At 37.4% G+C, this 15,800-nt stretch overlaps 1 protein-coding gene and 1 non-coding gene across 2 annotated transcripts; both read left to right on the top strand.

The window, feature by feature from the left end:
* Positions 1-66: 66 nt before the first annotated feature.
* On the top strand, positions 67-14,951 carry RAB2B (RAB2B, member RAS oncogene family). The gene is made up of 8 exons (XM_054575272.1): positions 67-166; positions 392-463; positions 2,975-3,042; positions 8,100-8,182; positions 8,368-8,460; positions 11,885-11,996; positions 12,568-12,636; positions 13,327-14,951. Exons 1-8 carry the CDS (start codon positions 121-123, stop codon positions 13,432-13,434), a joined length of 651 nt encoding a protein of 216 aa, XP_054431247.1. The 5' UTR covers positions 67-120; the 3' UTR covers positions 13,435-14,951.
* Positions 9,364-9,489, top strand: LOC129071924 (small nucleolar RNA SNORA26). The gene has a single exon (XR_008529321.1). It is a non-coding gene; the product is annotated as a small nucleolar RNA SNORA26 (small nucleolar RNA).
* Positions 14,952-15,800: the final 849 nt, after the last annotated feature.

Below are 15,800 nucleotides of genomic sequence, written 5' to 3'. Positions count from 1 at the left end.
AGCAATAGAGACGTGATCTGGGCTAGAGGGGTCGGAGTTGGGCGGGTTGAGTGGCTAGAGAGGCCGGAGGTAAGTGGCTGTTGAAGTCGGGCGGACCCGGAATCCAGAGGAAACAGGACCATGACTTATGCTTATCTCTTCAAATACATTATCATCGGGGACACAGGTAATCCGCGGGCGACTGCCCTCATTGCTGGGGCGGGGATCCCAAGCTCCCAAATCATGTCGTAGGGGCGGGGCTCATTTAGTAGGCTGGGCGGTTAAGTGAAGAGCGGGCGGGGGCGGGGCGGCCGGAGGCGGGGCTCGGGGGCTCCTCTTCCTCAGTCCCGGACGCCCAGACTCTGTACTGCTCCCAGACCGCGTGAATGCTAGAATGTCCGTCCTCTTTTAGGTGTGGGGAAGTCATGTCTCCTCCTGCAGTTTACAGACAAGCGGTTCCAGCCTGTCCACGACCTCACAATAGGTAATTGCATCTACCCGTCTGAGAACAATAGTGAAACCTGACTAGCTAAAGTGGAAAGTTAGGAGCCTTCAGGGTTTGAAGTAAAAAGTTAGCTCTCCCTTCTTTTCAACTAGGCCAAAATTATGTTAAATGAAAAACGATCAGTCAAGTGTTCTACATGGGATGTAGTGTAATGGGGAGTAAATAATTGAAAGGTAACTTTAGAAATGAGGTTTAGATATGAATTTGTTGCTGTAGGACTTTTTTCCCAAATGCAGTTTGAATGTTTATGAAAAATCCCACGAAAACATACTTGCTTTAATACTCGCTTTGAGGTAAATTAGGGCCAGCCTCACGTACGTTTTGAAAAGTAATTATCAATATATAGTTTTTGTGTGTGTGGGAGAGGAAGAAGCAAGTTGAAGAGCCATCCCAGACTTAAAATTGAAAGGTAGATTAAACTAATTTATAAGGAAAAGAGTATGTTAGAGTTCCAAAAACACACTGGTGATCCTGGAAAGTATAAATATCTCCCACACATGTGTAGTAGGGCATGGCCTCCACGATGAGATTATTGGAGGTCTGAAGTATATTATCCTTGAGAACCTATTTCTTAGATATGTTTTTTTCCTCAAAAAATTCCAGAATTGTAAAAAATAGAAATACTGTTTTATATAGAGGACTAAAGAGTGACTTTGATAAAATACAACCCTTTCCCCATAATCTCCATAACTTCGGCCTAAACAAAGAAATATTATATAAAACTAGCCTTCTTGCCATGCAAATGCAGCCTCTGAATAAAATCTCTGACTCCCATTCTTACCATATTGTCACCTCCAGGACCTGCATTATGAAAATCTGGAGCTACTGCTGCTTCTAAAGGACTTATTCAGAGCCAAATAACTAATGTGGTTACAAAAGGATTTAGAAGATAGTATCACCAGGAAAATATTTTTGGAAATGAATATTAAGTGGACACCCACACTGTGATAGGTGCTAATGATACATCGCTTCATTAACAAGGCAAACATTGCTGCTCTTAGGTAGCTTACAGTCTTCCAATGTACGAGGTGGAGCTGGGGGTAGATACAGTGTCCTGACAAGTAAATTTCTATTGCAAAAGGGGAGGAGAGAGTGCCACCTCTATCAGGAAAGGCAGGAAATTGAAGAATGAGCAGGAGTTAGCTGGGCAAAGGGGTTGTAGAGATGAAGGAAAAGCAATTGGGGAAGAGGAAGTAACGTGCAAAGGCTCAGGAATGACAGATCAGGTTACCTTTGGAAAACTGAAAGTAATTTAATATGGCTGGAGCATGGAGTTTGAAGTGGAGAGTGGAAAAAGTTAAAGCTAGAGAATAAATTAGGGACCAGGTTTTCAAACACCTGAAGGAAATAGGAATAAATGACAAGTTTTAAGTCAGAGAAATCATGTGATCAATAAAGTTTTTCCTCTGTACCAACATAAACAGGGCAGTTGGATAGAAAATATGTGCAAAATATAAGGGTCTCTGAGGGCATAACCAGAGAAAGTTTTAAAAGTTGCATAAAAGGAAACGAAGTTTTATTTTTTTAATTCCTCCCCGTTAGAATTCCATTCCCATTTTCCAGAAGGGGGAAAAAAAGCCATTAGGGACTTTTTTCAATAGCTATCACTATTCGTGATGAAGCAGTCTAGAGTAGTAAGAAACACTTTTTTAATTTTATTGACTGCAGCATCTTAGAGTTGAAAGAGAGATTCCAAGTATATGTGTATTGTGGAATACCGAATAGGCACTTATAAGCCCATTAACAGAAGCTAGATTAGTGCCCCTTTTTTTACTTGGAAATCAATTCCTCCAGTAAAGTACTGTATAAAAATAGAAAATAGGACAAATTGTTTGAATTATAATCAAGTGTTTTTAATGTAAATGACTTTTGGTTTCTAAGTTTTGTTTTGACATTACCTTGAAAGAAGGTGAATGCCAGGAAACCAAAACTTTTATTCATACTGTCAATTTCCATACTTCTGTGAGGAGGATGGGAATTATTGGAAGTCTGAAGTGTATCATCTTTGAGAACCTATTTCTTAGATATGTTTTTTTCTCAAATTCTAAAATTGTAAAAAATAGAAATATTGTTTTATATAGAGGACTACAGAGTGACTTTGATAAAATGCTAGGAAATAGTTTCAAAATTTTTAGAAGTTTATTAAAAAGCTATGAAATTAAACATTACCTAATCAAATTTAAGCATTAACTAACATTGGTAAAAATTTATTCACCTTTTCTAATTGGCTTCTCAATTTGTTTTATCCACATACCTGCTTTTTGGTTACATTCCTGAGGTTATCCTCCAGAACACTGTTTTTAATTTTAGAAAAGAAATGAAACTTCAGGAAACACAAAATTAATTAGGGCAAATAGGCAGTGATAATGAACTTAAGGGCACAGAGGGCAGACAGGATAAGTCATTAGCCTAGTGAAGAAAAGCAGGAACCTATTACTCAACATGGCTCTTCATGAGAATCACATTCTTTCTCTTGGTCTTCACTGACAGGTGTGGAGTTTGGGGCCCGTATGGTCAACATTGATGGAAAACAAATCAAACTACAAATCTGGGATACGGTGAGAGAGGACAAAATAATTTACTCCCTAACTAAGATCCAAATATAACACGAAAGGCTGATGCAGGGGAAAAGGGCTATTTGGGTGGGGCTCATGGTGGAGATGAGAGTAGGGGAAGAGTGAAATCAAAGAAATAGGGAAGCTTTCATTTCCTTCTGTTACAGTTACAAATTTAGAATGCCCTATTTTTTAAATTTTGTTTTAAATTACTCAAATAATATATACTACATACTTTTGTTCTAGTGAAAAAGTGTATAAAAAAAGAGCATGCCACTTTTTATACACAATAAACCTCTCTCCCTCCCAATGTTGGTTTCTACTTTGCCAGAGTAAAACACTATTAATGATTAAGACTTTTGCTCTGTATTTAGATACAGAAATAGAAACAAATAATATGGTAGTGCTTTTGTTTTTGTTTTTAGAATTGTGACAAAGTAGACCTAGCTTTATGACTTAGGTATTTTTAACGATCTCTATGTTGTGGAGACTTTTCCATGTCAGTACGTATAGATCTACCTCATCTATTTTAACCACTTCATAAAATGTCTGTACCGCAATTAATTTAACCATGTGCCCATTGATGGAAATTTAGGTGGTTTCCAGTTTTTTACCTTTGCAAAGTTTTATCGATCATTTTTATTTACTACATCTTTATGCAAATGTGTGAGGATTTCTGTGAAATACCTGCCCAGAAATGGAAACTTTGGGTCAAGGGTTACGCATATTTTAAAATTTGACAAATTTAGTACTGCCAAAATTTAGCTTGACTGTGTAATTTTATCTTGATAAAATTGCTTTCATGTGCATTATCTCATTTGGTTTGTACTTTTGTTTCCCTAAGAAAAATAATATTCTATCTATATTTTTAAGTTAAAGAGAGCTAGCACATAGTTCCTAATAGTCAGCTAAAATCTGTTTTTATTATTTGATTCTGTATTTTCCCAACATCCCCCAACAGATGTCTTTTTCTTTCTGTTTAATTGATTTTTTTTTTTTTTAATAGAGAGGGGAAGAGAGAGAAAGAGAAACATAGACCTGTTGTTCCACTAATTATGCATTCACTGGTTGATTCTTATATGTGCGCTGGCTGGAGAGCAAACCTGACACCTTGGCATTTTGGGATGATGCTCTAACCAGCTAAGCTACCTGGACAGGGCAGACGTCTGTCTGAAAAATAGTTACTACTTGGTGCTCTAGGCCCTTTTTGCCCTGAGCCCTTCTCCGGTGGTCTCCAAGGTTGTTACCACTTTTGAATACACTGACTGATATGCTTCCAAAACTGTGATTATGTTCTCCTGTACATTTTTTTGTTGTATTTGCAAACATTTTATTAATGTTTCGCCCTTCTGATTAGATTTTTCATTTTACTATATTGACTTACCCTTATTATAGGAAAATGAATCCTTGCATATCTGTGATAGTGGTAGCGCTAGCTAGGTAACCTCTAAAACTTCCAGCTTCTTTCGACCAGTTTTGTCTCTAGCCTTTTCCGCCCAATAAAGCCTGAAAGGTATTATTCTATATCTGTTGTCAAGGTTCAGTTCATATATTTCTTAGACAGCTGCCACTTATTCCCTTCTTATTTTATTGTTGGGACCCAGGGGTTCTTATTCACTATTAATCCAAGTAAGTGTTGCAACTTCCCTGCTATTATCCCTGGTTTTTGTATTTCTCACAGAGATAGAATTGCCCCCCTAAAGAGGCCACAGGACAAAAATCTGTGGAGGTGACAAAGAGTGAAAAGCCTATAGGTATCAGGACTGGTATTAGCTAAATTCTGCCTTTTCCACTTAAACCTCTATAATTTCTAAAACTGGGTCTTTTGATGCCAAAACACCCAATAGCTGCCATTTAGTGGTATGTTCATGGTCACGAGAGTGTCTTAGCATTGGCTTGCTGGCTTTTTCTTTTTTTCCCTAGAGAGAAAGTTGAGAGTGACTGCTCTATTGACAGGATCCTCAAGAACTAAATGACCTGATAGTCACTTGTGATGCAGCTGGCCGAGTTCTTTTCTGTTCCCCACTTTTTTAAATCCTTACCTGAGGACATGTTCATTGATTTTAGAGAGAGAAGAAGGGAGAGAGTGAGAGAGAAACATCAATTGGTTGCTTCCCACACACACACTCCCACCAGGGATTGAACCTGAAACCTAGGCATGTGCCTTGACAGGGGATCGAACTTGCAACCTTTTGGTGTACGGGATGATGCTTTTACCAATTGAGCCACCCAGGCAAGGCTCTGTTCCCTTTTAGTAATTGTTCTGAGATTAGATTAATCTTTGTTGAATTATTAAAAGATACCAGGTTTCAGAATACAGGAGTTTTTCATTTATTTTGAAATTTTTAAGAGATTCCTACTGCCCTAGCCAATATGGCTCATTTGGTTGGGCATTGTCCCACAAAGGTTTGATTCCTGGTCAGAGCACATGCCTGGGTTACAGGTTTGTTCCCTGTTTGGGGCCCATATGAGAGGCAACCCATTGATGTTTCTCTATCACATCAGTATTTCTCACTCTCTCTTTCTCCCTTCCTTCCCCTATAAATAGAAATAAAAGTAAGTTAATAATTGAATCTATATATATATAAAATTACATACACACAGGGTCCAGCACAGATAGCACCACTTTTTTATTACAAAATCTTTTATTACAAAATCATAAGCATATAATTCTCTAACATAACAATATCACACTCAAGCACACCATAGGACATTGTATGAGAAATAGCCAAAATAAAACTATGAAGTATTACACCCATATTATTACTCTCTCAACCACACTCAAGCAGGCGTTACTTCTGCTGGAGAGAGTGTGTGTGTGTGTGTGTGTGTGTGTAATTTTTAAAAAAGATTTCTACCTATAATGTAGCTTCTGTCTCCTCTGCCACTCTCCAGGTAAGATACTTCCTGACACTTCTCCTTTGTCATCCCTGATTTTCTGTCCATTGTTTACCCCTTCCGTTGGCTTCCACTTTGTTGACCCTATTTCCTCACTCCCAAAGCCATCCTACATGCAGATGTTTAGGGATTACCAGGAAGGGTATTTTAAAGAGAACAAGTTATCCAAAGTGATTTGTTGTCACTGTTCTGGTTGTTGATAAGGATTTAGAGAGCCATATTACTTTTTATCTTCTTTCATTCTGTATCTATAGTTGCACAAATAACTATGCTAACTGAAGAGGAATTGTAATGTGGCTAATATAAAATATTGATTAAATAATCCCAAATTCATTTGTATTTTATTTTGGAGTGCATTTTGATTCTTAGGAAATGAGTGTATCAGCCTTTGTAGGAATTGATACTTCCAAGTTCAAATTGCAATATTATGCTTTCACTTGGGAGAAATTAGAAAACTGTTAATTCTCTTTATCAAACCTCCATCTTAGTGTTTGCTGCTTCAGATTTTTTTTTTATTGGGGATGGACAGAGATACCTCCAACTGAAAGCAGACCAGCCTAGATCCAGTCACTCCAGCTTGTTGGCCTACAAACTTTGGTTCACGATGTGAACTGAGATGAAGAAGTAAAGTGAAGTAAAAGTACATCACTTTTACTTAAAAAAGATGTATTTTGCTTAACCAAGTATTAAAAATGGAAAACTCCATACATTTTTTTAAAAAAAGAGAAAAGTCAGTAAGATAAAAGCAAAACAGGAATCAATTTAAGACATAAAACTATTAGGGAATAAATAAAACTTTGAGTTCTTGGAGAGAAAACGTATTTTAAATCTTAAAGTATTACTAATATTACCAACAAATTCTTTAGAATTATTTTTGATTCTGATGTTCTAACAGGTAGACAACTCAACAAAACATTTGTATGATTCTTCCGGGAAGAGATTCTTGTGTTGTTGGAAGAGTAACCTTAGAATTGTCTACTGGAATTCTCTTCTCATCCTCAAACCCAGGTTTAGATTATATGATATAATGACCAAGAAAACAAAGTTTTGTGCTAGGATCCTAAGTTTAAGCTATGGGTTCAGAATTTATAAACTTTTGGCCAGTTCCTGAACTTACTACTTTGAACCTAATTTTTTCCATTTGTGGTATTATTAGTGTCATCACTGTTACTGTTTTTATACTATGAGAAAGCCATTTATTTTCCCATGTCCACATTTTAGTTTTCCCATCTTTAAACCTTCCTTCCCAATCTATATGTAGGGATATGAGATTAATTGATTTCAAGAAGGTGAACACTTTCCTAATAGGATAGATTCAATGTCCAGGGTATTCATGTATTCATACTATTATTTAAAAGATGCTTTTCCTTCCCCTAAAGTGGAGGGAGGTGAAGAGAACTGTTCCATTAAGAAAGCAAAAATACCCATTGTAAGGGGCATTAGTAAATTGCTTAGTTATAAATAAAAATATCTTGACCTCAACTGGAAATGAGATTAGAGTGTGAACAGTTGAATTTTTTTTTTTAAAAGGAAAACTCTGCTCTGGGCCCTGGACTTCTTTCCCTGTTTCTTATTTCTATTTGCCATGACAAGATCCCAGCAAGGGATGTTTTGGTAGTCCTGCCTTTATTAGTAAAATAGTACAGGTCATCAGCATACACCCAATTTAAGTGCTTTGTATCTAATTTCCTGCATTGATTCATTGAAATGAAACTTCCATTAGGGTATTGGCATTCTAAGATAATTTTCCTTTTTTAAAGATAAAGGAATAGAATCAAAAGAAAGGTTAATGTGATGTGTTCAACATCACATTTGGATTGACAATACAACATGCACTGAGTTTCTTGTCCTATTTCTAGTTTTCTCCTAGGGGATATTGGGAAATGTATTGAAATGTGTTTGTCACATTGACCAGGGATGTTAATCAGCAATTTGATAAGTGGTCTCATGGGAAGAATTGACCCACCCAAAATATCAATTGCATTCCCTTTCCAAAATATTGATTTCCCTCCTGGGTTTCTCCCTGGACAGTCATGTTTCCTTTTGCTAATTCCTTTTTCTTATAGAAATTAAAAAAAAAATTATGGCATGTGATCAAGTCAGTTCTCTGGAAATAACCTGGTTTTGTTGGGATATTTTTTGTTGCCATGTTGGTGGGAAAGGCTGGGCAAGAATCCTTCCGTTCTATCACCCGTTCCTACTACAGGGGAGCAGCTGGAGCACTGCTGGTGTATGACATCACAAGGTGAGTCAGAACTGGTGGGCGGGAGAGAGACTCTTCTCTGAGTTCTAGAAATCAGAATGCTAAAGAAGAATGACATCTTATTTTTGATTTACACATGTTGCTTTTCTCCTTTTCCCATACATTTGGAATTTCTTTGGCATTTTGAAATGGACCTCAGACCCACTTTCTAAACTTTTCTGCTGTAGGCGTGAAACCTTCAACCACCTGACCTCATGGTTAGAGGATGCCAGGCAACACTCTAGCTCCAACATGGTTATCATGCTGATTGGAAATAAGAGGTAAAGTTTTATTTGAATAAATAATAAGTACCAACAGTCATCTGAGTACTCTATGGACATTGAATCACTTGGTCCCCAAACTTTTTTAGTTTATGGTGCTCTTAATATCTTTGGTAAAAAAAATTTTGTGGTGAAATAGATATAACATAAATTTTACACTTTTAATTAATTTTAAGTGTACAGTTCTGTGGAATTAAGTATGTTCATGTTCTGCAACCATCACCAGCATCCATCTTCAAAATATTTTCATCTTCCCAAACTGAAGCCCTGTTCCCATAAAACACTAACTCCACATTCTCCATCTCCATACCAGCCCAGCATTCTATTTTCTATCTCTGTGAGTTTGACTACTTTAGGCACCCGTATAAGTGAAATCATACAGTATTTGTCATTTTGTAATCATGGCTTATTTCATTTAGCATAGTGTCTTCCAGGTGCATCCATATTGTAGCATGTGTCAGAATTTCATTCCTTTTTAAGGCTGATTAGTTTTCCATTGAATGTATCTACTACATTTGTTTATCTATTCATCCAGTGATGGATTCTTGGGTTGCTTCCACTTTTTGGCTATTGTGAATAATGCTGCTGTCAACATGGGTTATACAAATATCTGTTTGGGTCACTGCTTTCGAGTCTCTTGGGTATATAGCCAAAAGTGTGATTGCTGGATCTCATGGTAATTCTGTGTTTAATTTTTTGAGGTACTTCCATACTGTTTTCCATAATGGCTATACCATTTTACATTTCCACCAGCAATATAGTGTTCCAATTTCTCCACATCGCCCCCAAAACTTGTTATTCTCAGTAAATTTTCTATGGCAAACATAACACAAAAGAAATGGCAAATTCTTTTGTTATTAAATAGTTGGATCTAAACAATGTAAGTGTTTTTGTTATAACCCAGTAACTGAGGAATGAAAAACATGCAGTGCCTAAAGGAGCTAACACAGAAGGGTGAAGTAAGTCTTCATAAAACCCACGAGAAGAGACGGTAAAACTTGTCTTTGGATTCCATCCAGAGTTATAGCTGAGAAGGAAAAAGAAAAACAAAATTAAAACAATTTTTTAAACATTTTTAATTTATAGATTTGAGAGAGAGAGGAAGAGAGAAAGAGAGACATCATCTTGTTGTTTGACTTATCTCTGCATTTATTGGTTGCTTCTTGTATGAGGCCTGACCAGGGATTAAAGCTGCAACTTCGGTGTATCACGACACTCTAACCAACTGAGCTACCGGACCACGGCTAAAAGAAAACAATTTTTAGTAAAATTTTCATTCTTAAATAGCCATAATTAGTTATTAATGACCTGTACATGCCTTTTGGGCTTCTCAAACCTTGGAATCAAAATTGGATACTTACTCATTTCTTGTTCCAAATTGCTTTTGCACAGTACTTGCTTTGTATGACAGCAGCTGCCAAAACTTAGCTTCCAAAGATATGAAGATATTAAATGGCATCTATTGTGATCTAATGTTGACACTGTGAACTATCTTAAGCTATAATTCATGTGGTGTTCTGATGTTGAATGTTCTGATGTTGAATGTTGCTGTGTTTCCCTGAAAAATTTGATGTGTCCTGTGGTAACCTTGTAAGTTTGTAGTAGTCCCTAGGTTGCACCGTTTGAGCACCGGCCATAGACTAACTGTACTCAGTTATTGGGTTAGTCAATTTTATGCAAAATCTGTGTCCTAGACGCTCTGCCAGACCTTGAGTGTACAAGGTAAAACAAAAATAACTCATGCCCCTACTCCTATAGAGTTTAGTGAGGAAAACATATTAAATGTAAATTTTTTGTATCTAATTATACATTATGGTAAATGCAGTGAAAGGAAAAAAGACTGCTAGGAAAGAGTAACAAGATACCTGTTTTTGATTAAGAGTGATATTTAAGCTGGAATCTGAAGGATGGGTAAGAGTTTGGTGGGCAAAGGTTTAAAAAAAAAACAAACACCCATATATTAGATAGGGAAGACAAAATGTGTGAAAGCCTCGAACTGGAAGGAGCTGAGCAAGTTATGGTATTGAAAGAAACCCGATATGGCTGGGTTAAATCAAGGAGGAATGGTGCCAGATGAGGTCGTGGAGGCGGCAGGGGCCAGATCGCTTAGCACTTAACAGGCCTTAGTAAGGAGTCTGGGTATTATTCTAAGCACAGTGGGAAGTGTTTAAAAGTCAAGCAGAGAAGTGGCTTGATAACATTTTAAAAGATCTCTCTGGAAGGGAGCAAAGGTAGAAGTGGGATCCCAGTTGCGGTATTCCAGGTGAGAGAATGGTGGCTTGGACTAGAATGATGATGCTGGAAAGAGAGAGAAAAGGATAATTTTAAGGTACATTCTGGAAGAACCTCACTGTGGGATGGATTGGGTGTTTGGAGGGAAGGAGGGAAAGGTGTTAATAATGATAATCTTGGTTTTGGGCTTGCCCCATTTACTGAGTTGTGGAAGCCTGGGACAGAAGCAAATTGGGAGGAAAAGATCAATTTCAATTTTGATGCAAATTTGAGGTGCCTTTTACACATCAGAGTGGAAATGAAGGACAGGCAAATGGACAAACATCTAAAGCTTACAGGAGTATCTGGACTAGAAGAACAGCTTTGGAGTATTGACATTTAGATGGATAGTCCTTCCCTGGTCTGCACACAGCTGATGAATAGTAAATTATATTTTGTAGATTTGTTGCTCTTTAATGGACTTACTCCTTGATATTTTTTTCATGGTTGAAATACTAGAAGCCTCCCAAATGAAAATTTCTAATTTGAAAAGTGAAAAGTCAAACAGTCCGTCCTTAACTTGTTTCACAGCGTTTTATCCTGTCTTTCATAACGTTTTCCCATGCCACTCTACTCCCTTTCTCAGTCCGTGACTCTTCTCCCACCCCCATGTTATCTGACTTTATAATTTTTTCTGAATCCTTCATTTACCTGATGGCAAGCTGCTATTATACACATTATAAATGAGACTAGTGAAAGTTAAGGTGACTGCCCTTCTCTCCTGTGGATTGATTCTGGTAAAGGAAGAAGATACTTTTCACGATGGGATTGGACATCGGTGAATTTTTTCCTTTTCTGACAATTGGAATTTCCCTTTCATCTTCTTTCCTTTGCGCTCTCTGGATCTCATTCGAAAAAGAAGCATAGGACTTAAGCCTTGAGCAACTATGGGGCTTGCCTAACCCTTTATGAACCTTTTCTCTGTAATAGAGTAAGGTATTATCCTCAACTGTGCAGCAGCTGTCAGGGATCTGAAGAATATTTTCCAAGAGACTATAAAAATGAGTAACCTTATCTAAGAGAATATCATGTAGGATCTACATTCTTTATGGATTAACTGGCAGTTGAAACAGCTATGGGATTCTTTTAGAACAAGAGTTTCTTCTTACACTTGGATCTTATTTTAGTTTTCTCCCCAATTAATCTCTTGCAGTGACTTAGAGTCCCGCAGGGATGTGAAGAGAGAAGAAGGCGAGGCCTTTGCTCGTGAGCATGGACTTATATTCATGGAAACTTCAGCCAAAACAGCCTGCAATGTTGAAGAGGTACTGTATGGAAAAAAAGTAGGGAAAGCTTTTCAGAGATTACATCATTTATCTTTGTCCTTTTATTCAGAGATGTCGGTAAAGAAAGGATGTCTTGTGGTCAAAGTGACCATATGTCTGCCTTTAAAGGAATTGCCCCATTTTTTAACCTTGATTTCTAAGATTATACTTTTGCTTTGGGCAACATTAATTGTAAATTTGGATTAGATACCATTGTTACTTGTAAATTACTGTAGTTGAAGAGGCTGATTGGTTCTACTGTAGTCATCCTCAGCCTGGTGTTGACTGTATCTTCAGTAACTGATTAAAAAGAAAGCCCATTTGTTTCATACGTAGAGGGTGCCAACCTAGGAGTACCTTGCGTCAGTACCAAAATGCCATGTAATTCCTTTTTCCTTTTTGAACATACTCTTCATGGCTTTTACAAGGACTTTGAGGGACCTTCTGCATTTTCATTTGGTTCTCCTAATGGTTCCCAAATCATTTTAAAAATTCAAATAAGGATAATATTTGTATTCTCTTTTTTCTAATTTCACTACCTAAACTTGAGCCTTATTTATGTCTCCTTTAGGCCTTCATTAACACAGCCAAAGAAATATATAGGAAGATCCAGCAGGGTTTATTTGATGTCCACAATGAGGTGAGAAAGGGTGGGACTGACAGTTAACTTTGCTTTGTCTTAAAGAGGACAGGAAGCTCCCTAGAATGGAAGCATCCCCTGCCTAACATTATACTAGTTGAAGCCATGACAAGTCATCCCTATGCCAATTGGTTTTTTTATGTAGGTGCCCAGAAACCTGTCACTATGTTCTGTTTTTTCTCAAGTCTGAGGCCTAGGAATGCTTAATGTGATTATTAGGTGGTGATCTAAAAGGCTTATACAATATGGGAGGTTTTTTTCTCAACTTGGGTTCTTTACCATTCCGGACCTTGGAAGAGGTGTAATTCTTAATGCTCAGCAGGGCAAATTCTGGGGCAAAACAAAAAAGAATAATATGCTAATATACAACTTTTATTCTTTTGCCTGCTCCTGCTCTCTCCTAATCACATCCTGATTCTGCACATAGCTGTGAACCTTAATTACAACAGTCATCTTAAAAAAGGGCACAAAGGCCAATTCTAGCCATCTATAATACTTACACCACAGCTGGTCGTCTCATCTGCCCCATCACAGGTGGTTCTACAACCATGTGGTTGGGACACATGGTTGCTTGCCAAGGTCATACCTGCTTCTAGAAAGTGTAATTAATGATTTCTCTTTTTATGTTCCTTCTTTCTCCCATTTACTTTAGCACTTGAGGTGGGAACTCTTGCTTCTTTTCTTTTACAGGCAAATGGCATCAAGATCGGTCCTCAACAGTGTATTTCAACATCAGTTGGACCCAGCACCTCCCAGCGGAACTCTGGTGATACAGAGTCCAACTCTGGCTGCTGCTGAACATCTGACCTGGACTCTTTTTTCCCTTCCTGGAACAGCTTCAGATCAATAGGCTTAAAGAAAGAGGTCTTACTTTGGCTGAGAAAAGCCTATTTTCAAGGTGTGATATTTTGCCTTTCCACTTAAAGACCAGGGGAGAATTTGGGCCCTTACTGAACTGTCCCTTCTTCAGGGACATGAGAATTACCTATAGATTAGGGCTCTTCTTAGCCTCCTGTTTTAATTTCTAAAATGTTAGGATAAAAGTTGACTGTCCTGGCAATTAAAAAATAAATTATTTTAGAAGTATACATAATATGCTCCCCACCAGGAATTAGTAACAAGGGTCTGGCACGTTCGGCTTAAGCACTTGAGGTTACTGGGATCTGGCTAGCTCCTCAGTCTAGGAGCCTTACTGAGTTTTTCCACATGCCACTTTGCAGTTCCTTCTTCTTGAACTGCTCAAGGATGCTGAATACTTTTCTACCATTCTATTACTAGTTTCCCTGTCTTAGAGTAACTACAAAACTTTTGAGAATAGTGGAGTTGCTCCTGGACCTGTGGCCACTTATTATCATCACCTAAAGAAAACATCTTTCCCTCTTTATTTTGTTTTAGGGACCAGACCTAACATTGCAGTGTCTCTCACTGAATAGACCCCTATTGTTTCATCACATTCACTTCTTAACGAGACCTGTTGAGACTTTTTATTCTAATCAAGCTAATCTGCTTACTTACCGGACATCATATTTACTTCCACGTCTATGCCTTTGCACATGTCCTACTCTCTGCTAACATTATACTCCAAGTCCAAAATTTTTTCCTTCAAAAAGTCTTCTTTGACTGACCTAGGGACTTCTAAACAATTATTGATACAGGACCCCTTAGCTTTCATATGTTGTTTATTCAGATGTATATTTATTTGTATTTATGTTGCTTTGTAAATATGTTTTATAGTTGTTTTGTGTGTGGAATTTGTGTCCCCACATAAGTTGTAAGCTCCTTGAGAGCAGGGACCACATTATCCTGATACTTTTGTAAATCACTCCCTCCATCATTCCTTCACAGTGCCTAGTGTTATTTATGTGGTCATTGAATTTAACTGACATACTTAAAGACTTGGAACAAGTCTATTTTAAACTTCAGAGGAAACAAAAGTCATCTATTTCTAACTCTATCTCAGTCTCTTCCATCTGTGTACCCTGGGTTATCCTATATTGCTCTTTTCCCTCTCCTCTCTTTTCCTCCCCTAGCTCTATGCTTCCATTCCATGAAGTGTACAGTAAGGCTGTCTGCTTCTAAGCAGTCTAATAAGTGGGTATTTCTCCAGCCATCCTCATTTTCATGAGCATATATAATACTATCCTAGCCAAATTTGCCTTTGCTTCCCTCATCATTTGGTCTTCTGGGTCAGTTGCTGTATCTTTTTGCTGTGATGTCCCATACTACTACACAGTACTGAGGTCTCATGAATTTTTCTAAATTTTTTTGTTGTTGGTGGTGAATTGTTTCATTATTAAATATATGCATGTATCCAAGCTGCTCACATTTCATGTGTCATTTCTGATTGTATCCCAAACATAAGTAGATACTCTCCTTCTAGGGAACTATATCCAAGGTATGAGAAGAAGTACTCCTTGAGATACATTCATTCTGTACTGGATTCTGCCCCCAGTAGTAGTAGTAATAGTTAACACTGCACCACAGGAAGCTGGAAGACATTTTGAGTATTGCTTTGATTATGCTTTGATTATATTTTTTAAAATCCTACTTTATTTCAAAAAAGACTTATTTGAGGCTGTTGAATTTGGGGCTAGCATGCACCCTCATATCAGGGACAAAACTAAAGTATATATAACCCTATAGTTTCTGTACTGTATAGTTTTTCTTTACCAGCCAAAAAAAGTCTCGAGTGATTATAGATGTCAGAGCACTGGTCAAAGAGCTGCTGCTTTCAGAGCCATTAAAGTATATCATTTTGATATTTTGGAGCCTATCTTTTCAATCCAAAATCCTACATCCAGTTCTATTATCCAAACTATTGATAACCTTCAATACTTGGCTATTTAACCAATTGTAAGATCAGCATGAGAAACAAGTTTCTGGACAAATTCATGATCTGAGTTGATTATTGCTGATGTTCTGAGTAAAATGCTCATAAATTATCATAGAAAATGGATCTCCCACCCCGATGAAGAATAGTAGATAATACGGGTGTTGGTTACTTTTTCAAGGCCATGACCATTGCAAACCATATTATTTAAAGCAGTCTAAATCATACTATTACAGACCATTGCAGAAAGCAGAAATTATTAGACCAGATATATCCTTTCTTTCTATAATGCCTATAACTGGTTCCTTTGATAGCAAATTCATTTATTTACTTT

Source organism: Pteronotus mesoamericanus, unplaced genomic scaffold (assembly GCF_021234165.1).
Source record: "Pteronotus mesoamericanus isolate MK-2021 breed Mesoamerican mustached bat unplaced genomic scaffold, CSHL_Meso_final contig_272, whole genome shotgun sequence".
NCBI classification, from domain to species: domain Eukaryota; kingdom Metazoa; phylum Chordata; class Mammalia; order Chiroptera; family Mormoopidae; genus Pteronotus; species Pteronotus mesoamericanus.
Note: the sequence above shows the minus strand (reverse complement) of the source record. Positions and strands in the feature narration are given on the sequence as shown.